The sequence below is a fragment of the Fringilla coelebs genome, assembly GCF_963513975.1.
Source record: "Fringilla coelebs genome assembly, chromosome: 3".
Taxonomy (NCBI): Eukaryota; Metazoa; Chordata; class Aves; order Passeriformes; family Fringillidae; genus Fringilla; species Fringilla coelebs.
The window spans coordinates 324,604-345,230 of record NC_140030.1 but is presented as its reverse complement, the minus strand read 5'-3'; the positions used below and the strand labels follow the sequence as shown (position 1 = coordinate 345,230).

At 65.1% G+C, this 20,627-nt stretch overlaps 3 protein-coding genes across 6 annotated transcripts; all 3 read right to left on the bottom strand.

Annotated features, from left to right (window-relative positions):
- Nucleotides 1–1,636: 1,636 nt before the first annotated feature.
- On the bottom strand, nt 1,637–4,946 carry TRIM54 (tripartite motif containing 54). The gene is made up of 10 exons (XM_084202858.1): nt 4,688–4,946; nt 4,042–4,214; nt 3,551–3,722; nt 3,382–3,477; nt 3,047–3,280; nt 2,824–2,846; nt 2,611–2,735; nt 2,208–2,309; nt 2,033–2,071; nt 1,637–1,837 (listed from the first exon to the last, which is right to left on the bottom strand). Exons 1-10 carry the CDS (start codon nt 4,853–4,855, stop codon nt 1,827–1,829), a joined length of 1,143 nt encoding a protein of 380 aa, XP_084058984.1. The 5' UTR covers nt 4,856–4,946; the 3' UTR covers nt 1,637–1,826.
- Nucleotides 4,947–5,798: 852 nt separating this feature from the next.
- DNAJC5G (DnaJ heat shock protein family (Hsp40) member C5 gamma) lies at nt 5,799–7,846 on the bottom strand. Its single transcript, XM_084202031.1, has 4 exons — nt 7,646–7,846; nt 7,206–7,419; nt 6,893–7,046; nt 5,799–6,371 (listed from the first exon to the last, which is right to left on the bottom strand). Exons 1-4 carry the CDS (start codon nt 7,756–7,758, stop codon nt 6,292–6,294), a joined length of 561 nt encoding a protein of 186 aa, XP_084058157.1. The 5' UTR covers nt 7,759–7,846; the 3' UTR covers nt 5,799–6,291.
- Nucleotides 7,847–8,464: 618 nt separating this feature from the next.
- Nucleotides 8,465–19,529, bottom strand: LOC311151705 (uridine-cytidine kinase-like 1). 4 transcript variants are annotated; one of them, XM_084202318.1, is made up of 15 exons: nt 19,271–19,529; nt 18,926–19,032; nt 18,541–18,711; nt 18,040–18,111; nt 17,606–17,795; nt 17,449–17,510; nt 17,149–17,165; nt 16,317–16,415; nt 10,686–10,793; nt 10,263–10,356; nt 10,091–10,153; nt 9,870–9,992; nt 9,688–9,795; nt 9,458–9,614; nt 8,465–9,333 (listed from the first exon to the last, which is right to left on the bottom strand). In XM_084202318.1, exons 1-15 carry the CDS (start codon nt 19,524–19,526, stop codon nt 9,260–9,262), a joined length of 1,701 nt encoding a protein of 566 aa, XP_084058444.1. In that variant the 5' UTR covers nt 19,527–19,529; the 3' UTR covers nt 8,465–9,259. The 4 variants fall into 4 exon arrangements, with proteins under 4 accessions (XP_084058444.1, XP_084058445.1, XP_084058446.1 ...); XM_084202319.1 differs by having other exon boundaries at nt 18,586–18,711; XM_084202320.1 differs by lacking the exon at nt 10,091–10,153.
- Nucleotides 19,530–20,627: the final 1,098 nt, after the last annotated feature.

The window sequence follows — 20,627 nt, the reverse complement described above, 5'->3', positions numbered from 1 at the left end:
CTCTGGAGGGTGACAGCCACAAGGGAACATCCCTGAGCAGGGGGAAGGCAAATGCTGCATCCACGGACGTCGGGGGCAGGCACGGGGCAGCCACAGCCCCTCGTGCTCCCCAGGGACCCCCGAGCCCTCCCGGGCACGGCCCTGGCGGGTCAGGAGCAGCTGGGCTGGGCCTGGGCTTGGGGTGACAGCTCGGGGACACAGAGAGAGAGCCGTCCCCTGTGCCACCTCGGGGACACGGAGAGCAGAGGTGTCCCCTGTGCCACCTCGGGGACACGGAGAACAGAGCGGTCCCCTGTGCCACCTCGGGGACACACAGAGCAGAGCCGTCCCCTGTGCCACCTCGGGGACACGGAGAGCAGAGCTGTCCCCTGTGCCACCTGGGGGACACGGAGAGAGAGCTGTCCCCTGTGCCACCTCGGGGACACGGAGAACAGAGCTGTCCCCTGTTCCACCTCGGGGACACACAGAGCAGAGCCGTCCCCTGTGCCACCTCGGGGACACGGAGAGCAGAGCTGTCCCCTGTGCCACCTCGGGGACACGGAGAGAGAGCTGTCCCCTGTGCCACCTCGGGGACACGGAGAACAGAGCTGTCCCCTGTTCCACCTCGGGGACACACAGAGCAGAGCCGTCCCCTGTGCCACCTGGGGGACACAGAGAGCAGAGCCGTCCCCTGTGCCACCTCGGGGACACACAGAGCAGAGCCGTCCCCTGTGCCACCTCGGGGACACGGAGAGCAGAGCCGTCCCCTGTGCCACCTGGGGACACGGAGAGCAGAGTTGTCCCCTCTGCCACCTGGGGGACACACAGAGCAGAGCCGTCCCCTGTGCCACCTGGGGCACACACAGAGCAGAGCTGTCCCCTGTGCCACCTCGGGGACACGGAGAGCAGAGCCGTCCCCTGTGCCACCTCGGGGACACGGAGAGCAGAGCTGTCCCCTGTGCCACCTCGGGGACACGGAGAGCAGAGCTGTCCCCTGTGCCACCCGCCCTCCGGGACCCCGCACCCGGCCCCTGGCCGCGGTCTGGGGGTCCGCCGGGCTCAGCCCTCGCTGTCCCCAGGCTGGGCACTGTGTGGCTGCGGGGACCTCCCCAGAGGAGCCCAGCCAGGGGACCCCCATGGTCCGGGGACCCCTGGCCATGTGCATCATCAGCCGCGCCGCCTCGGCGGCCGGGCCGGCGGTGACGCAGCCGCGGCTCCCGGGGGAGCGGCCGGGGCAGCGCTGCGGTGGCTCCGTGTGTACCCAGCCAGCTCATCCCGGCCGTGTCTGCTCCGGCTCATCCCGGCCGTGTCTGCTCCGGCTCATCCCGGCCGCGTCTGCTCCCAGCTCATCCCGGCCGCGTCTGCTCCCAGCTCATCCCGGCCGCGTCTGCTCCCGGCTCCCGGGGGACGGGGCTGCCGCGGGCACCCGGGCGGGGCTGGCAGGAGGGGCACCGGAGGGTCCTCGCCCCCCGGCAGGGGCTGTGGGCAGGGGCAGAGCCCCGCTCACAGGGCCCGGGGCTCAAAGGCCGCCTTGCGCTGGGGCTCCGGGGGCACTGCTGGGGTGATGGGGCAGGGGCTGCGCTGGGCCAGACCCTGAGGGGCCGGGCAGAGCCGCTCTGGGGCGGCCCTCGCCTCCAGCCCCCGCACACAGCACACAGCAGAAGGTGTCCTCACACACTTTTAATGTAGGAGAGGAGCAGCGCCCTGCCCTGGAATTCCAGCAGCAGGGACGGAGCTCGCCTGAGGGGATGGCCACAGCCAGGACAGGGTGACAGGGACGGGCATAGCCGGGTGTGACAGGGACAGCCAGAGCTGAGGACATGCCAGCCTTACCCCACGGCTTCACTTCAGTGCTGACCTGTGCAGAAAAGTAGCCTGAGCCCTGTGACCCCGGGACCACCTTCCCACCCCCTGCAGCAGGGAGACAGAGATGGCCTGGGGGGGCCTGAGGTGTGACCTGCCCCTGCACACCCCCATCCCCATTCCCAGGAGGTCTCCTCTGCCCCACAGCACCCCATGGCTGTGCCCATCTCACTCCCCACGAGGGTCTCACCATGGGGAGAGCTCACTGGCTTCTGCCTCGGCCCCACATCTGCAGAGGGAGAGAGGGACAAGATCGAGGCAGGGATGCCCTGGCACCCTGAAGGACCCTGCTGCCACATGGGGACCATGCCACAACCAAAGGCTGGCCCTGGACACGGCCCTGGGCAGTCATGGCAGGCACTCACCTTCAGCAGCCTCGGGCACCTCCAGGCTGTCCAGCCGGTCCTCATCTGGTGCAGCTTCACTGCCGTCCCCAGGTCCATCCCCCTCATCCTCACCCAGGGGCTCTGTGGGCAGGGGACAGCTCAGGTGGGACCCTCCCTCCTTCCCACATTATGGGGACACACCAGGACACTGCAGGATATTCCCAGGAGGAATGTGACCAGCCCGGTGTGGGAACCAGGGAGGGCCTGGGGCAGGACTGACCCTCCAAGGCCCCTGGGTGGGGCTGCAGGTGGGGCCACATCCCCAGTCCTGTGTGGGATCCCCACACAGGGCATGTGGTGAGGGGGGCTCTGCCTGGGCTCTGGGCACCCCGGGCAGTCCCAGTGCCCTTGGGGACTGCAGCCATTTCCCCCGTGCAGGCACCTGTCTGGAACTCGATGGTCCTCAGCATCTCAGCCACGTAGTCCACGTTGATGGAGAAGTGGTCCATGTTCTCGTAGCCGGGCTCAGGGCGGCTGCTCATTGATGCCTTGGACATGTCTGTGATCCTGCAGGGCAGAGACACCCGGGAGCTTCAGGGTCCAGCTCCCACAGGGCCACCAGCCAAAGGCGCCTTCCCCCATTGTCCCCACTCACTTTTTCAGGAGTTCCTTGGAGTGCTGGGAAGGAAAACGAGGGGGGATCAGTGTCTCCTAGACATCACTCCCACCACAGCTCCACCCATGCACATCCCGGGGGCACCCACAGATCCTTTTGGGTGAGCACAGCCCCCTGTGAGCAGCCCCACGCCCCTCAGGGAACCACGGCACCACCACACCGCCCCGGGGCAGTTCCAGCCCCCCTGTTCCCCTGGCAGGACCTGCAGGTACAGGGCCATCTGGGGCTCCTCCATGGCCTGGATGGCTGACTCCACCAGCTTGGAGGAGGCCTCCAGGTGGTCTCCGTACTGGCGGATGAGCCCGCGGACCCGCTGCAGCTTGGCCTCCTGCTCGGCGGCGATGCTCTGCAGCAGCTCCTTCTTGCGCTCCTCCAGGATGCCGTAGAGCGCGTCGAACCGCAGCCCCAGGTGCTGCTTCTGCCGCCTGCCGTTCTCCTGCGGGACGGGCCAGGGCTGCTCCGTGTGCCCCAGCACAGCCCCGGGGCCGAGCACTCCCCGTGCCAGCGCCTCCCTCCGCTGCAGCCCTCGGCGCCCACCTCGATGGTGTGGCAGATCTCCTCCATCTGCGTGATGATGGCCTGGATCCGGTCGTTCCCCGCAACCAGCATGGCGATGCCATCGCTGAGCTCGCTCTGGGAGTGAGGGTGGGCATGAGGGTGGCTGTGGGGGTACTCTCGGCCCCCCGAGAGCCCGGGGGCCCCCCACCTTCTGTCGCTGGTAGACGGCCGGCAGCGGGGCCACCTCGCAGTCCTTGTGTGCCCCGAACACCTTGCACAGGGAGCAGGTGGGCACCTCGCAGCGCAGGCAGTAGATGTTGATCCGCTCGTCCTCGTGCTCCTCGCACATGAGGTGCTGCTCGGCCTTGGCATGAAGGGGTCTGCACGGGGGTTGGGGGTGTCAGGGAGACACCCCGGCCCCCAGAGACACACCAGCTTCAGAGGCAGCACCGGCCCCGGTGCCTGCCCAGCCCTAGAGACACCCCTGGCTCCCAGGGACCCTCGAGCCCCAGGGACACTGCTGGCACCAGAAACACCTCTGGCCCTGGAGCCGCAGCCCCAGGGATATTCCCAGGCCCTGTATGGGTCCCATGACTCTCCAGGTCCTTTTAGGATCCCACCCTCAGCCCTCTCGGTGGGCTCGCTGTCACCCGCAGGTCTCGCCCCCCGCCCCGCCTCGGGGTCCCCGCCCCTCCGGACCGGGCCGACTCTTGCTTGTAGATGTCGATGATGTTCTCCACCAGCAGGTTCCGCTGCAATCCGTACACCCCGTGCCGGTCCAGCACCACCTCGTGCCGGCAGGACGGGCACCGGAACCGCCCGCCCGACGGCACCGCGCTGGAGCCCCGCGACTGCCACAGCGGGTTGGAGGCCTGGGGGGGGACGCAAGGGGTCACGGCGACGGCACCCCGCACCCCCGGCACCTCCGGCACCCCCGGCACCCCCGGCACCCCCCGCCCCCACGGATCTGTGCCCCACAGCCCCTGGCACGGACCCGGGCACGGCCACGGGCACAGAGAGAGAGATGGAGACGGGCAAGAGCACGACCACGGGTGTGGACACAACCCGGGACTCATGCACGGCCCCTGCTTCCCGTCCGCCAGCCGGGAGCGGCACCGAGCGCGGCCCATCCACCGGAGCTCGCAGTGGCTGCTCACGGAGCCGGGATTCCTGGCGCCAGCGCCAGACCAGGCCTCCCGTGAGGAGGATCCCGGTGTTCCTGGTGCCGCCCGCCCCTCCGCCTCGCTGGCCGGGGATCCCGGGGTAACGGGGCCACCACCCGCCGGGCTGGGGTCCTAGGGACCGAGATCCCGGTGCCTCCCCCTGCCCCACCGGCGGGTCCCACCTGGAAAACGTCGTTGGCGCACTTGCGGCAGAGGTTGTGCTGGCAGGGCAGGATGACCACGGGCTTGGAGAACATCTCCAGGCAGATGGGGCAGATGAGCTGCTTCTCCAGGCTCTCCATGCTCCGCGCCTCCGCCAGAAGCGGCTTCAGCCCTACCGCGAAGTTCATGGCCGCGGTTCCGGCCCGGCCCGACCCGGCTCTGTCCCGCGGCTCCGCTCCGGCCGCCCGGTGCCCGCTTTGTTTCAGCCCCGGCCCCGGCCCCCGGCGCTAATTTTAGCCGCCCCCGCCCCGCCGGGGCCGCAGCTGTCGGCGGCGTCGGGTGACACTGAGTCACCGCTCCTGCCCACCCTCGGGACCGGCCGGTCCCGGCACCGGCTGCGTTCCGGGACCCGCTGATCCCTGCCCGGGAGGAGGAGCGGCCGAGGCTCGGGGGACCAGCGCTGGCTGGTGCAGGGGCTGCAGGGCTGGCAGTCACGCTGAGGAGATGTGCCCCGCTCTGCAGGCAGCAGGGCTGCGGGAGGCGGGGGTCCCGCCGATCCCACGGTGCCAGCCCCCCCGAAGGGCAGGCGGAGGGGCTGGTGCCAGGACACCCCATCCTCACTCGGCCCGGCACCTGGCTATATTTAGGGAGTGAGGCAGAGCCCATGCAGCTGCGGGCAGAGGCAGTGACCAGAGATGGGAAGAACGAGCAAGCGGCTCCCTGCGCCCCCTCGATGCCATCCCTGCCAGCGCCGGCCTGGCCTGCGTCCGCAGAGGCTGTCCCTCTCCGCAGAGAGCGGGGCAGGAGCAGGGCGGTGCCGGCAGGGAGGAGCAGGGCTCCGGGTCTGCAGCAGCGAGGAGGGGGAAGAGCAGAGCCTGCGGAAGCCAGCAGCGGGGGACAGAGTGTGGCACCAGGTGGGTGACAGGAGACAGGTGACATTCACTCCATTCAACATGACCACGCCACACAGGACGTGACCTGCCCTGACACACCCCGGTTAGTCCAGCATCCCGCAGGGTCCACGGCCACAGCCCCAGCATGGACACCAGCAGGCAGAGGCACATCCTGCCGCGAGTGCTCCAGCAGACAGAGCCCAGGCACGCACACACACGCTCCCCTCCCGTCGGCCTTTAATGGTGCCCACAAAAACCCAGACAAACCCAGAGGGCAGAGGGAAGGGGTACACTCAGGAGCACCCCAAGCCCACAGCAGCGTTTGGCACCCAGCACCCGCCGGGAGGGCGGCAGGAGGGGCGGGCTCAGCCCAGCCCCGAGGTTACAGTGCTAATGGTCTCGACAGAGAGCTACAGAGCTCGGCCCGGAGCATCTCTGCTCGTGCCTGGTGTTCAGTGCCCGACCTGGGCACGGGCAAGGCACTCGAGGGGCCACAGCAGCACGGGCTCCAGGCCACTGCCACCGCCAGTGCTGGGACACAGGGGCATTGCCCTGGAGCTCGAGCAGGGGCCCAGGAACCTGTGCAGTGATGCTGGCCAAATTAACCTGAGATTCTATCCCTCCCGAGGCTGATGAGGCAGCCCGGGGGGTGGGACCGTGGTCCCAGAAAGTGACAGTCCCAAAGGAGGATCCCTGCCCAGTCCTGGGGAGCCGGCGGGGTGGGGCCGGCCTCAGGCATCGCTCCTGGCGCTGGCTGGCAGCGGCTCCGTGCCGGCAGGCGGCGGCTGTGCTACCACGGGGCCCGGAGGATCTGCAAAGGAAAGCTGCACATCAGTGCCTCAGCCCCACCCAGTGGTGCCAGCGAGCAGGAACCCCACAGCACTGCCTCCAGGGCTCCCACAGCCAGTGCAGAGACCGTGGGAGTGCCCTGACCCCAAGGAAACCTGCAGGAGTCACCCAATCCCACTGTCACCAGCATGGCCAGTGCCGGGGAACACAGCTGGCCCAGAGCACAGCCGCTCTTCCCACGCTTTGTGCCCCAGAGGGCACAGGCCCCAGGGTCTCTAAGCTTCACGCCTGTTCGGGGGCCTTTGTCCAGAAGGAAGGAGAAGGTGTACCCATGGCCCATGCAGTGGCTCCTCTGCCACTGTCACCAGCCGTGGCCTACACAAGAAATGCCAAGGGCTGGCTGGAAGTAACAGCTGCAGCTAAAACCAACCCAAGACCTGAGCCAGAGCTCTGTCCCCGACACGAGATGGGACATGGGGAGACCCCAGAGCCCCCCAAAGCAAATACAGGCGCTCCCAGCAGCCGGGCTCCCGCCTGACTCACCGCTGTCCTCTGCCCGCATCTGTGCCTCCAGGTCCTTGGGGTCCACGTACTTGTAGGACTCATCCTCCTTGGGCTGGCAGCACGTCCCACAGCAGAAGAAGCAGCAGCAGCAGCAGCAGCAGCAGGTGAGGGCCCCGCAGCACAGCACTAGTGCCTGCGTCAGGGACAGACATGCTGCGAGCTCACTCGAGTCCTCGACCCATCACACCAGCCCTGAGAGCCCACTCAAACACCAGCCTGCCAGCACGGCAAACCCCTGAGCTCACCCGACCCGCCAGCGCCGCCACGCCAGCCCCAGGGACGCCGGGCTCACCTGGAACCACCACTTGGACATGAGGAAGTAGTGCCGGACAGCATCGTCGCCGAACTGCTCGGCCACGTAGAGGCCAAGGGAGCCGTACTGGTCGTACAGGCGGCGCTTGTCCGCGTCGCTGAGCGTGGCGTGGGCGCTGTTGATCTCCTTGAAGCGCTCGGCTGCCGCCGGGTCATCGGGGTTCTTGTCGGGATGGTACTTGAGAGCCAGCTTCCTGTGGGTGCAGCGGGGGGACCCGGCTCGGCACGGGCTCACGGCCCCGCTGCCCGGACAGCCCACACCCCCGCGGGACCCCCGGCACGGGCTCACAGCCTCGCTTCCCGGAACCGACCCTGCCCGCCGGGACGGGACCGGGACCGCCCGGACGAGACCCGGCCGCGTCGGCGGGACGGACCCCCGTGCCTGGGCTCCCGGGAAGACCCCGCCGCACCCCCCCGTACCGATAGGCCTTCTTGATCTCCTCGGGGGAGCTGCCCTTCTGCAGCCCCAGCACGCGGTACAGGCTCTCCCCAACCCGGGACAGCTTCCGCTGCGGCCGCGGGGGCTCCGCCATGGCCGCGCCGAGGGTCGCGGGGTCGGACGGGACGCGGCAGCGACCGCCACGGCCCAGCCCCGCCGCCACGGCCCAGCCCCGCCGCCGCTTCCGCCGCCCCTCTGCGCAGGCGCCGCCCGCGACCCGGTACAGGGCACGGCCCGGCGACAGCCGGTACAGGGCACGGCCCGTCCCCGACACCCGGTACAGGGCACGGCCCGGCGACAGCCGGTACAGGGCACGGCCCGGCGACAGCCGGTACAGGGCACGGCCCGTCCCCGACACCCGGTACGGGGCACGGCCCGTCCCCGACAGCCGGTACGGGGCACGGCCCGTCCCCGACACCCGGTACAGGGTACGGGCCGGCGACAGCCGGTACAGGGCACGGCCCGGCGACAGCCGGTACAGGGCACGGCCCGTCCCCGACACCCGGTACAGGGCACGGCCCGTCCCCGACACCCGGTACAGGGTACGGCCCGGCGACACCCGGTACAGGGTACGGCCCGGCGACACCCGGTACAGGGAACGGCCCGGCCGGTACAGGGCACGGCCCATCCCCGACACCCGGTACAGGGCACGGCCCGGAGACAGCCAGTACAGGGTACGGCCCCCCCGGTACAGGGCACAGCCCGCCCGGTACAGGGCACAGCCAGTCCCACGACACCCGGTACAGGGCACTGCACGGCCCGACCCTGGTCCGGCGGCAGCAGGAGGCGGCACACGGGCATCGCGCTGCGCCTTTATTGGTACAAAACGGCGGCGAGGGGGTGGTGGCGGCACGGCCGGGCCCGGGACAGCGCGGGCTGCGGGGACAGACCCCCGTCCCCGGACATTCCTGCTGCCGCCGGTGGCGGGGGGGGGGGGGCAAGGCCGCCGCTGCCCCTTGGAAAAAGAACCTGAGCAACAAGGGCAGCACCGGGGACACCTCACGGCTCCCTGGGGACCAGCAGCACTCTGCGCACCGGGGGTGGGGCAGCACCGGGAAGGCAGCCCCATGCCGACCCCCAGCTCCTGGGGAAGGGATGGAGTGTGGATTGGCAGGGACAGGGTGGATCCGCGAGGTCCGGTCCCTGATGTCAGAGGGTCCCACTGGAGCCGGGGGCCGCCCACAATAAATACAAATAAATACGGATTCCAGGCATGGAGCTCGCCTGGGTTGGACCCCATCGCCCTGTTCCCCTGGGTAGAAGGTGAGCACCCCTCAGGCACAGCCACAGGGAGGCCACCTCTCCCTCTGCAGGCACAGCTGGCCCAGGCCCAGAGGCAGGGCTCTGGGAGCAAGGAATGTCCCTAAATATCCCCTCTCCGTGGTCCACAGGAGAGGCCATCCCTCTCTTCTCCTCCTCCCTGGGGAGGATTGGTCCTTTGGGGCAGAGGGAGACCAGCAGGAGGGGCTTGTCTGCAGGTCCGGAGAGCCAGGGGCTGGCAGGTGGGCACAGCTGCAGCCCAGGGCCTCTCCTGGGGGCAGGGATGGGGGCCAGCCCTGCAGCCAGCCCAGCCCCTGGTCCTGTGGCCAGCCAGCTCAGCAGTCCACGCTGTCGCTCTCACACCAGGCCGAGGGGCCATCGGTGCCGAAGTATCTGTCTCCAAAGTTACCTGGCGGACAAAGGGACAAAGTGAAGGGACAGCAGCACCAGCATCCCTCTGGTGTGACTGTGCAAGGCTACCCCTAGGGCTGCTGGCCCCAGCCAGAAGTACAGCACACCCTGGTCCCCCTCACCAATGCCCGGGATGATGTGGAACTCCTCATTGACCCGCTTGTCCACAGCGGTGGTGATGATGTGGACACGGGGAAAGGCGTAGGCCACGGAGTGCACCCCCATCTCCGCCATCAGCAGCGACAGTAGGAAGATCCTGTCCTCCTGCACGTCGTGGTCCTGCAGCACAGGGAGCTGTGAGAGCCCAGCTGGGCGCAGAGGATCCCTGCCCAGCCGCGGGCCCGGCCCTCACCAGCAGCACGCGCACGGCCATCATGGCCGCGGCCCCCGTGGACACCGTGCTGTCCATGAGGATGACGTAGTCCTCGCTGATCTCCTTGGGCAGGCGCAGGTAGTGCAGCTGGGGAGGGAAGGAAGGGTTGGTGACGTGCCAGCAGCGCAGGGCTGTGTGTGCCAGGCTGCAGAAGGACTCACCTCGGGCTCCCCCGTGTCCAGGTTGGTCTGGATGAGGATCTTGCCCAGGCGGATGTCCTTGCAGACAGCGGTCAGGGCCTGCTCCATGGTCTCACCTGCCCGCAGGATGGACACGCCCGTGATCTGGGAAAGGGGGAGGGACGCGTCCTGGGTGCTCCTGGTGCATGCTGAGCCAGGAGCTGTGCTCTCCCAGGGAGCAGGGAGCCGGGGTCGTGTCTCACCCGCTGCCTGTGGAACCGCTTCCCCTCGTACGTGGTGCCCTGGGGCGTCTCCACCGTGACCGACTGCAGGAAGGGGAGCACAGAGTGGGGGGCAGCCAGACCCCCTGTGACGGGGGCATCCAGGAGGGGAGATGGGCTGGGGCTGTGGCTACCCCCAGGATTGGGCACTCACCTTTAGGGGCAGGAAGGACAAGGCATGTTCGATCAGCAGCCGCATCAGGCGCTTGGAGTAGAAGATAAATTCATCCCTGGTCGTGTCCTTGTTCCTGGGAGGGATGACACAAGTGAGGGGGGAACAGAGCCCCTGCCATCCCCTGCAGACACACGTGGGTCTCCAGGGGCCAACCAGCATGGACAGCAGCCCCAGGCTGTGGAAACCAGAGCACTCTTGGAGTGACACAGTCAGTGATCACCAGCACTGTGGGGCTCACTGACACCTCAGCTTCTATCGTAGACAGGACTACAGAGGAAAGAGAGTGCCTCAGCTACCCTGGGAGGGAGGAACAACACCACTTACAGACATCAGAGAGAGCAGGGAGAGAATGGGGAGTAGGAACAGGTCAGGCAGGACCATCGGTCCTGGGGCAGCACAAACCTGGGAGCAGTGAGTGAGTGCTGGGGAGCCTGGGGTGGAACAGGTGAAGAGCAGGATAGGCTAGGACCCCGCTGTGGAAGTGGACATAGTGCACCATGGCTGAGCATGCTGGGTGACAGAAAAGAGTTGAACATGTCCCCAGCTCTCCCCTCTACATCCCGAGCCAGAGATAAAGCACTGCTAAGAACCAGGTGACTCTGAAATACCATCATGTGCCCTTTTTGCAGCTCTGATGTACTGAAGGCACTGAGATGTAAAACACAAACCAGAACAAAGCTGCCATGAGGCTCCAATTCCCAGGAAACCTCTCCCCTCCCCCAGGAGGGGTAAAGCCAGCCCTGCATCTAGGGCACTAACCCCACAGAAGAGGGAAAGTAGATAACTTTTCCTACTAGGAGTACCCTGGCCACCAGCCTCGTGGGGAACATGAGGACAAAGATCCCACAGACACCTGCCTGTTCCCAGATGGAAGAAGTAGAGCTGGCAACACTCCTGAAGAGGCAGAAGGATATTGAATATTTTTACTCTGTATTTTAAGACATCATCTGCCATTTCTTACACCTCGGTGGATGACAGCCCCACTGAGGCGTTTGGAGGAGGATGAGCAGTCACTGCTGTCCTTGTGTGCTCCTGCAGCCATTCCGGGGTCACTCCCAGCTGAGCATCTGCAGTGACCACAACCTACAGACATTCCCAAACCCCTGGGCAAGGTCAGCACCCCCAGGGAAGGCAAAAAACCAGTTCTGGTCTGGAAGACCCTGCCTACAGCTCCCAGCATGAGCTGTCAGCAAGCACTCACAGGTGGGCTGCACCCACACATCCACCCACAGCCACCTGGGAGCAGCACGAGCCAGAGCCTCCCTGCCTCCCCTGCAGCCTTGTCCTGTCCCAGCCCAGCTGTGCTGGCCCCTGGCTGGGTGGGGCAGGCTCCACACTGCTCCTGCAGAGGTTCCGCTGAGGATGGGGAACCGCTGGGGAACCCCAGTGCAGACGCAACCATGAAGCTTCTCCCTGCCCAGGGCACCAGCAGGGCAGGGGGAAGGGCTGTGCCAGGGAGGGCAGCCCAGACATGCTGGGTAGCAGCAGGTTACCAGGATCCTTCAGTGCCACCATCCCACCCCCTCAGCGGGCAGAGCACTGCCAAAGAGGATATCACTGTCCCCAGGGCAGCCCCCTCACCCCACAGCACCACTGCCTGGGTGAAGCCTGAGGAAACACACTGCTCCTATGCTGATCACAGTGTCAGTTATGCCTATGAACTGGCCTGCAGCTGAGAGACAGCTGGTACAGCCAGGCATCAGGAAATCTGGGCGGGAACAGGTTACAGAATCCCAGAATGGTTTGTGTTGGGAGGGACCTTAAAGGTCACCTTGTCCCACCGCCCTGCCATGGGTAGCCATACCTTCTATTAGACCAGGCTCCCCCAAAGCCTGTCCAGCCTGCCCTTGGTGCAGCCAGCTATCCTGGGCAACCTGTGGCAGAGCCTCAGCACCCTCATGGAGCAACTCCTGCCCACTATCTCTTGTAACATGCCCTCCTCATCCTGACACTGCATCCTTCACACTCCATCTATTTGCAGCCTCATGACTCAAACTGCAGCTATTCCAGTGTGGGACTCATTTTCAGTTTCTGTCTCTCCACAACAGCAGAAAATTGCTCTAGCAAGGACTTCCCCCGGATGCCAGCCTGGATGTGCCACGACGATGCCCACGTGCTGCCACCAGCACCCTCTCAGCAGACAGATGGGTGTGGAAGCCCAGGGAATGGTGCTGGCTAGCGTGCAGGACTGGCACCCTAGAGAGGGGCACTGGGAAGCACCAGACAGGACAAGGAGGGAGCAGAACCCTGGCTCACAGCTCTGCGGGCTGGGCACGTCCAGGCACCCAGAAAGGCTGGGCTGGGCTGGGCTGGACAGGGCCAGGCACCCAGAAAGGCTGGGCTGGGCACGGCCAGGCACCCAGAAAGGCTGGGCTGGGCTGGGCTGGGCACGTCCAGGCACCCAGAAAGGCTGGGCTGGGCTGGGCTGGGCACGTCCAGGCACCCAGAAAGGCTGGGCTGGGTTGGGCTGGACACATCCAGGCACCCAGAAAGGCTGGGCTGGGCACGGCCAGGCACCCAGAAAGGCTGGGCTGGGCTGGGCTGGGCACGGCCAGGCACCCAGAAAGGCTGGGCTGGACAGGGCCAGGCACCCAGAAAGGCTGGGCTGGGCTGGGCATGGCCAGGTACCCAGAAAGGCTGGGCTGGACACATCCAGGCACCCTGAAAGGCTGGGCTGGGCTGGACACATCCAGGCACCCAGAAAGGCTGGGCTGGACACATCCAGGCACCCAGAAAGGCTGGGCTGGGCTGGGCTGGACACGTCCAGGCACCCAGAAAGGCTGGGCTGGGCTGGGCTGGACACGTCCAGGCACCCAGAAAGGCTGGGCTGGGCACGGCCAGGCACCCAGAAAGGCTGGGCTGGGCTGGACACGGCCAGGCAACCCAGAAAGGCTGGGCTGGGCATGGCCAGGCACCCAGAAAGGCTGGGCTGGGCTGGACACATCCAGGCACCCAGAAAGGCTGGGCTGGGCTGGGCTGGACACAGCCAGGCACCCAGAAAGGCTGGGCTGGGCATGGCCAGGCACCCAGAAAGGCTGGGCTGGGCTGGACACATCCAGGCACCCAGAAAGGCTGGGCTGGGCACGGCCAGGCACCCTGAAAGGCTGGGCTGGACATGTCCAGGCACCCAGAAAGGCTGGGCTGGGCTGGACACGTCCAGGCACCCAGAAAGGCTGGGCTGTGGGAGCAGCAGCACTCCATGAGCATTGCAGAGCTGGAACTTGGGCCAGTGGAAGGTGTCAGGGGCTGAGCTAGGCCTCCCACCCAAACCACTGTATGATGTTGGAACTTTAGATGTTAAGAATTTTAAATTTGCTGTGCTGAAAGGCACAGACTCATAAGAGAGTACTGTATTTGACTTGAGGTTGTGGAGAAGACTTTTAAAATTAATTAATAGCACTAAGATTGTGAGTGTGTAGTTGGTTAGAAGTGTGGAAATTACAGGGTGGAATATTACAGGGTGGAAAACATAGAGTTAGGGGTTTTAGAAATATAGAAATAAATATGAAGTAAGATGGAGGTTTTAGAGCTGAAGTAAGTTGTTCTTTTTTACATTTTTCTTCTTTTTTTTTTTCATAGGTTTGGGTGATGGTTTGTAATTAAACAGAAAAGTCTACATTGTAAGCTTTGACAGATTAGTTATTAGGTTAAAAGGGAAAATAATCGAAGTGTTATTCTTTAATTAGATAGTTTAGTCTTAAAAGGCTTTGTAACAAAAGACAGTTAGCTGTTTTGTGTTTTCCTAATGAAAGCCTGTAGAACTCATAGTTGAGAGGTTGTTTCACTGATAAAAAATAATAAACACATGAGTCTAATAATGAAATACATTAATAAAAACAAGAGACACCTCTCCTAAGATGCAATAACTGCACATGGAGGTGCAGGAAATGTGGCTAAAGGTGTGTTTGAGTCTCAACAGCCTGGAGCTCTCTGGGAGCCTAAGAGAAGGGCAGCAGGCAAGAACAGCATCTCGGGAGTAGAGGGTGACACGTGGTGACCAGCAACAGCCCCATGCCATGCCCAAGTGACACAGAAGCCAACAAGTGCCACCAAGACCCACCAGAAACACAGGCTGCCTGGCTGTCCCCTGACACAGACCCATCAGAGCTCCTCAGCTCAGAGGGCTGGGAAAGGCATTGGCCCAGCAGATTTCAGGGGGCAGCTGGCAGGCTGAGGCAGTGCTCCTCAGAAAAAAATAAGGTATTCCTTAGATACCATCTGAAATGGGCTCAGTGCCTCCCCACACCCCTGGCTCTGTTCCTGCATGGCATCAGCACAGCCAGGTGAGGTCAGTGGTACCAAAGCCCTGCAGCCCCAGCAAAGCCTGACCCACCCCCAAGGCAGCCCAGCACAGCCCTCAGCCTCAGAGGATTAAGGTCATCAAGCACTTGTGGCACAAAGGTGGAGCCACAGCCCGGGGGAGGGACACAGCCACCGGCACAGGGCTCTGCCTGGCACACCTGAGGTGCCACATCCCCTGTTCTACTGCCAGGACCTGCCTTGGAGCCTGTGCTTCCACAGGAGGAAGGAGTCAGAAGGAAAGGAGATGCCCAGCCTGTATGTGGTCACAAATATCAGAACATCATAATTGGGTTGGAAAAGCCCTTTGAGATAAAGTCCAGATGCTCCCTCAGCACTGCCAAGGCCACCACTAGCCCACACCCTCCAATGCCACATCCACGTGGTTTCTAAATTCCACCAGGGATGGGGACTCCACCACCACTTGGAGCAGCTGTGCTGAGGCTGGAAAATCCTTTCCATGAAGAAACTGCTCCCAATATCCAACCTATATCTTCTCTGGAACAGCCTGAGGCAGCTTCCTCTTGTCCTGACCCTTTTTCCATGGGAGCAGAGCCTGACCCTCACCTGGCTGTATCCTCCTGTCAGGAAGCTATAGAGAATGAGAAGGTGCCCTTGAGCACCTTCTCCAGAAAAGAGCACCTTCTCCTTTTCTCCAGGCTGAGCCCCCTTCCAGCTCCTTCAGCCTCTCCTGGGGCTCCAGCCCCCTCTCCCAGCTCCATTCCCTGCCCTGGAGACGCTCCCTCAATGTCTCTCTTATCAGGAGGGGCCCAGAGGTGTCCCCAAGAGTGGAGGTGCCCCAGCAGTGCCCAGCTGGGACAGCCCTGGTGCCACTGGCCTCCTGCCCACCTGCGCTCTTGTAGAGCCACTGCTGACCAACACTGCCACGGCCTTTCCAGCCCCTCTGTCTCATCCTGGAGTGCTTCATGGGGCTGTTGTGACACAAGGGCATGGCCTGGCACTTGGCCTTGGTGACCCTCACACCACTGGCCTCAGCACATCGATCCAGGGTCCCAATCCCTCTGCAGAGCCTTCCTGCTCTCCAGCAGACCCACATCCCACCCTACTTGGTATCCTCTGCAAGCTTACTGAAAGTGCACTCAGTCCTCTCCTGGTTTCTCACCAGAACATGAGCTGACACCTTCCAAACCAACATACAGGTGCCATAGGAGGACCTGACTGAGCTCAACATCCCCTCTCTGCTGTGAGAAACCCACCTGGGGCTGCCAGGTTCTGCAGATGCAAAAACAATTAACCTCCCCACAGTCCTAAAGGCCTCAGCCCTCGATCCTTCACTAACTGATGCTACTGTCACCTGGAAAAAAGGAGCATCAGAGGGGAAAGAAAAGATCAAGAGTGGTGAAGTCATAGAAGCAGCTGCCCAGGTCCCTTCTCTAAGCTAGCTCTAAACCCAAGTGCCCTGGGAGAGGGGCAAGGGGTACCTTGCTCCCTGCCACCAGCTGCTCCACCTGTGCTCCAGCGAGCAAAGAGCCAACCAGTCCCCTCCCAGCGTAGGAAAAGCCTGGCTGTGGCTCAGGAATCCCCCAAAGCTGATGTGCAGAGGTCTGGTCACCAGAGAAGCGCCCGTGGGGCCAGGGCCAGCTCCATTCAGCCATTCTGCTCCAGGCCAACCCCCACGACTGCAGTCCCAGGACAAAGGGGAGAGACTCACGCCAGGCCTTGTGGTGTGATGCCACCAAGCAGCCCAGAGCAGGGCCTAGGGCAGGGATGTACCTGATGATGGTGTGCATGCCCCGCACCTGCGGCGTGCTCTCCAGGACGCTCAGGGTCTTGGGCAGGGGCTGTCCTTGGTGGGCCGAGGCCAGGGCTGCCCTGCAGGGAGGAAGGTGCTCAGAGCTGTGCAGCACACTCAGCTGTGCAGCACAAACAGACTCACAGCCCCGGGCCCCTGGAGGGACAGGGCCCTGCCAAAGGAAGGCTCCAGAAAAACCTCTCTAAAAGGTCAGCAGCGTGCTTGGCCTTCCCACCTGGATCCTGAAGAACGCCCCAAGTCTGGTACCAGGCATGATACCCCAGAGCTGGACTACCCAAAAAGAACCTCCCAGACCACACACATGGCTGCTGCAGCCTCTGCAGCACCAGGAGCAGCAGCTCTGCAGGGCAGGACATTCCCCTGCACCCTGGGACCAGGCTGTGCACCACAAGGGACAAGGGCTGTCCTGCCCAAAGGGGACATGAAGTGCCAGGAACAGGGACCATGCAGGACACTTCTCTTGCAGAAGTGAGCAGCCCAGGTTAACTCAGCAGCCAGGACAGGAGCCCTGCTCCAGACAGGGACAGGAGCAGGGCAGGGAGCTAGCCACATGTATCAGCCACATGTATCAGCCACAGTGCGCGGTGTGTCACACAGAGCCCAGGGCTGCAGCCAGACAGGCTCTAAGGGGCCGAGCACAGCCCCTGCAGCACTGGGGAGGAGCAGCTACGCTCAGGCACCTCAGCAAAGCTCTGCCAGCAGGGACACAGAGGCAGCAGGACTCAGAACCCAGTGGGTGCCAGCAACCCCCCCAGCCCGAACAGGCTCCTCTGCACTGGGGGTCCCACATACCTGACTGTAATCTCCCGCTGGGTGGTGCACAGGTCACCGGCGCAGCGTGGGGGAACAGGAAGGACACCCTGTCAGTCACTCACAGGCCACCACAGCCACCACAACAGCCCAGGTGGCTCCCCACCCTCCTCCCCAGTGGCCACGTCACCGATCTGCTCCCCCAAGCACCATGCCAGGGCCTTTTGAGAAGAGAGAGGTGATGTCAAGACCCCCCCCAGGTGCTCTAAGAGCACAGGTCTGTGTGCAGCCACACCCTGCCCTCTGCATGCAGCACCCTTCTTCCCTTCAGCCCTGGCTCACCTTTTCCAGCTGGCTGTGCACATGCTGCACAATGAGGTCCAGTGCCACGAAGTTTTCCCCACCTGAGGATGGAGCAGAGGAGGCAGGTGGGGCGGACGCTGAGCCACCCCTGCCCCACACCACCCGCTCCCCACGCCAGGGTCAGCTCTGGCCTCACCCCTGGGCACCACGATGTCGGCCACCTGCACGGTGGGCTCGATGTACTGCTCGAAGGCTGGCTTCACAAACTTGTTGTACTGCTTGATGACCCCCGCCACGTCCCGCCCGCGCTCCATGATGTCGCGCTGCAGCCGCCGCACCAGACGGATGTCGGAGTCCGTGTCCACAAACACTTTCATGTCCAGCAGCTGGAAAACTGGGAGGGGTGAGCACCCCCTATGCAGCTCTCATCACACCTGCGTTACTCCCCTCCACCACCCTGCAGCGGCACCCAGCATCACCTCTCCTGAAGCCTCTGACACACAGTGCTCTGCCAGCAAGCATGGTGACCTCTCCCTCCACAGCCCCCACTGCTGCAGTGGCACCCAGGGCCAGTGCCTGTCCTGCTGCAGCACATCTCTCCAGGCCAGTGGCCACCTGGGGCAGCAATACCTTGAGCAGCTCCTTGTTGGCGAAGGCCAGGATCCCTTCAAACACGATGACGTTGGCCCCATACACTGTTTTCTGCAGGCAGACAGGAGGTGGGTTTGTCCTGTTTCTCTCACATGCCACGGCAGCACCGACACTGACACAGACAGGGCACTGACCCCGCGCTGGGGTCTCTCCACTGAGCTAGGGCTCCCCATAACCATCCTGCAGCACCCAACGCCGTGGAGCCATAGTTGATCCCTGTGCATGATGCTCCAGGCCAGGACAGACCCCAAATCTTGCTCTAGATCCCAAGCCTCTGCTCAACACCATCCTCCCAGCACCTCTCCACACTGAGTCCCCCCCTCATATCTGCACTGGCCTGCGTGCATATCCATCCACAGTCTCTCCCGAATGAGTCCCCCACTCCCGATGACCCCCAGCTGTCCCCTCCCTTTAGTCTTCCAGGCCCTCCCTGTTCCCAGGACCCTGCCAGCCAGGCGCAGCCCGGCCCCTGGCACCCACCCACTCGCGGCGCCGGCTGTGTGTGGTGAAGTCGTACACGGGCACCTTCACGCTCTTGCCCTTCTTGAGCTTGCGCAGGACATTGACGAGCAGCTCGAAGTCAAAGGCATCGGGGTGGTCGAAGTTGTAGTCGCTGCGGGCTGCCAGCGCCTGCTGCCCCTCATCCAGCACCTGCAGGCACCGGCAGCGCTCAGCGCTGCGCCGGCAGCCCGGCCCGGGGCACCGGCAGCGCTCAGCGCCGCCCCGGATCCTGGCATCCACCGGCACCGCAGCCCTGCTGAGCCGCACCCGATCTCCGCAGCCCGAGCGCCGGCAGCGCTCAGCGGTACACTGGAACCGCGAGTGTCGGCACGGCTCAGCGCTGCACCGGGCCCCCGTCCCGCACCTTGTAGAAGGAGTCCATGGAGAGCAGCACGACCCAGGGCACGTCCAGCGCCTCGATGATCCGCGTCGCCACCGTGGTCTTGCCTGAGGCGCTGCCGCCGCACAGGCCTGCGGGAGCGGCGGGGGCACCGCCCCGGCCCGGATCCGTCACGGCCGCGGATCCGGCTTCGGCTCCGGGCCGGCCCCAGCCCCTCCTTGGCCGCCCCTCGGGGCCTCGTTCCACGATTTCCGACCGCAGCCCGACCCCGGCCCCGGTCCGGCTTCCATCCCCTCCCCGGCCCGCTCTCGGCTCCATCTCCTTTCTGATCCGGCTCCATCCCCTCCCCAGCCCCGTCCCACCGCTCACCGATGACAAAGGCCTCATCTACGGGCGCGCCGGTCTCGGTGTACCACGGCGGCCGCCCGGCCGTGTAGATAGTCCGCTTGCTGGTGCGCAGCAGTGGCGGCTCCGGCTTGCACTGGCTGGCGGTGCGGCGCCGCGGGGCCGGGGCGGGCGCCAGCGGCAACCGGCTGAGCAGCGAGCCCAGCGGGCCGGGGCCGGAGCTGTGGGGGCGCTCCGGCCCCGCCGCCCCCCGCCGCTCCTCAGCACCCGCCGCCGCCATCGCCGCGCGCGGCCGCGGGGGCTGCCGGGACACGACGTGCTGCACACGGCCCGAGGAACAGGCCCCGCCTCTGAATAAAGCCACGCCCCGAGTAAGCCCCGCCCCTAGTGAGGCCCCACCCCCTGTGTGATGCCCCGCCCTCAGTCCAGGTTCTACCCTGGCCGAGGCCCCGCCCCTTACCGAGGCCCCGCCCCGGGCGCCCCGGGAGCGCGGAGCTCCCCTGCACAGCCCTCCCCGCAGGTGTGACACCGGGGCTCACCTGCACAGCCCTCCCCGCAGGTGTCACACCTGCACAGCCCTCCCCGCAGGTGTCACACCGGGGCTCACCCGCTGTGCCCTCCCCGCAGGTGTCACACCTGCACAGCCCTCCCCGCAGGTGTCACACCAGGGCTCACCTGCACAGCCCTCCCCGCAGGTGTCACACCGGGGCTCACCTGCACAGCCCTCCCCGCAGGTGTCACACCGGGGCTCACCCGCACAGCCCTCCCCGCAGGTGTCACACCTTGGCTCACCTGCACAGCCCTCCCCGCAGGTGTCACACCTTGGCTCACCCGCTGTGCCCTCCCCGCAGGTGTCACACCGGGGCTCACCTGCACAGCCCTCCCCGCAGGTGTCACACTGGGGCTCACCTGCACAGCCCTCCCCGCAGGTGTCACACCTTGGCTCACCTGCACAGCCCTCCCCGCAGGTGTCACACCGGGGCTCACCTGCACAGCTCTCCCCGCAGGTGTCACACCAGGGCTCACCCGCTGTGCCCTCCCCGCAGGTGTCACACCTTGGCTCACCCGCTGTGCCCTCCCCGCAGGTGTCACACCGGGGATCCCCGGGCCCGCTCTGCCCCGGGCTCAGCAGCCGCAGCTCCCTCAGCCTCACCCCGGCAGAGCCGCTCCAGCCCTGCAGCATCACAGGCTGCTCGGGGCTGTCCCCAGCCTGTCCCTGTCCCTGTCCCTGGTGTCCTGGGCACACAGCGCTGGGCCCGACGCCTCGGGGTGGTGTCCAGGACTCGCGAAGGGTGCGTTCTTGGTTCATGGTCTGCTGGGTGTCTCTCGGGACTCCTGGAGCCTTTTCTGCGGAGCTGCTTCCCAGCCGGCTGCCCCTTCC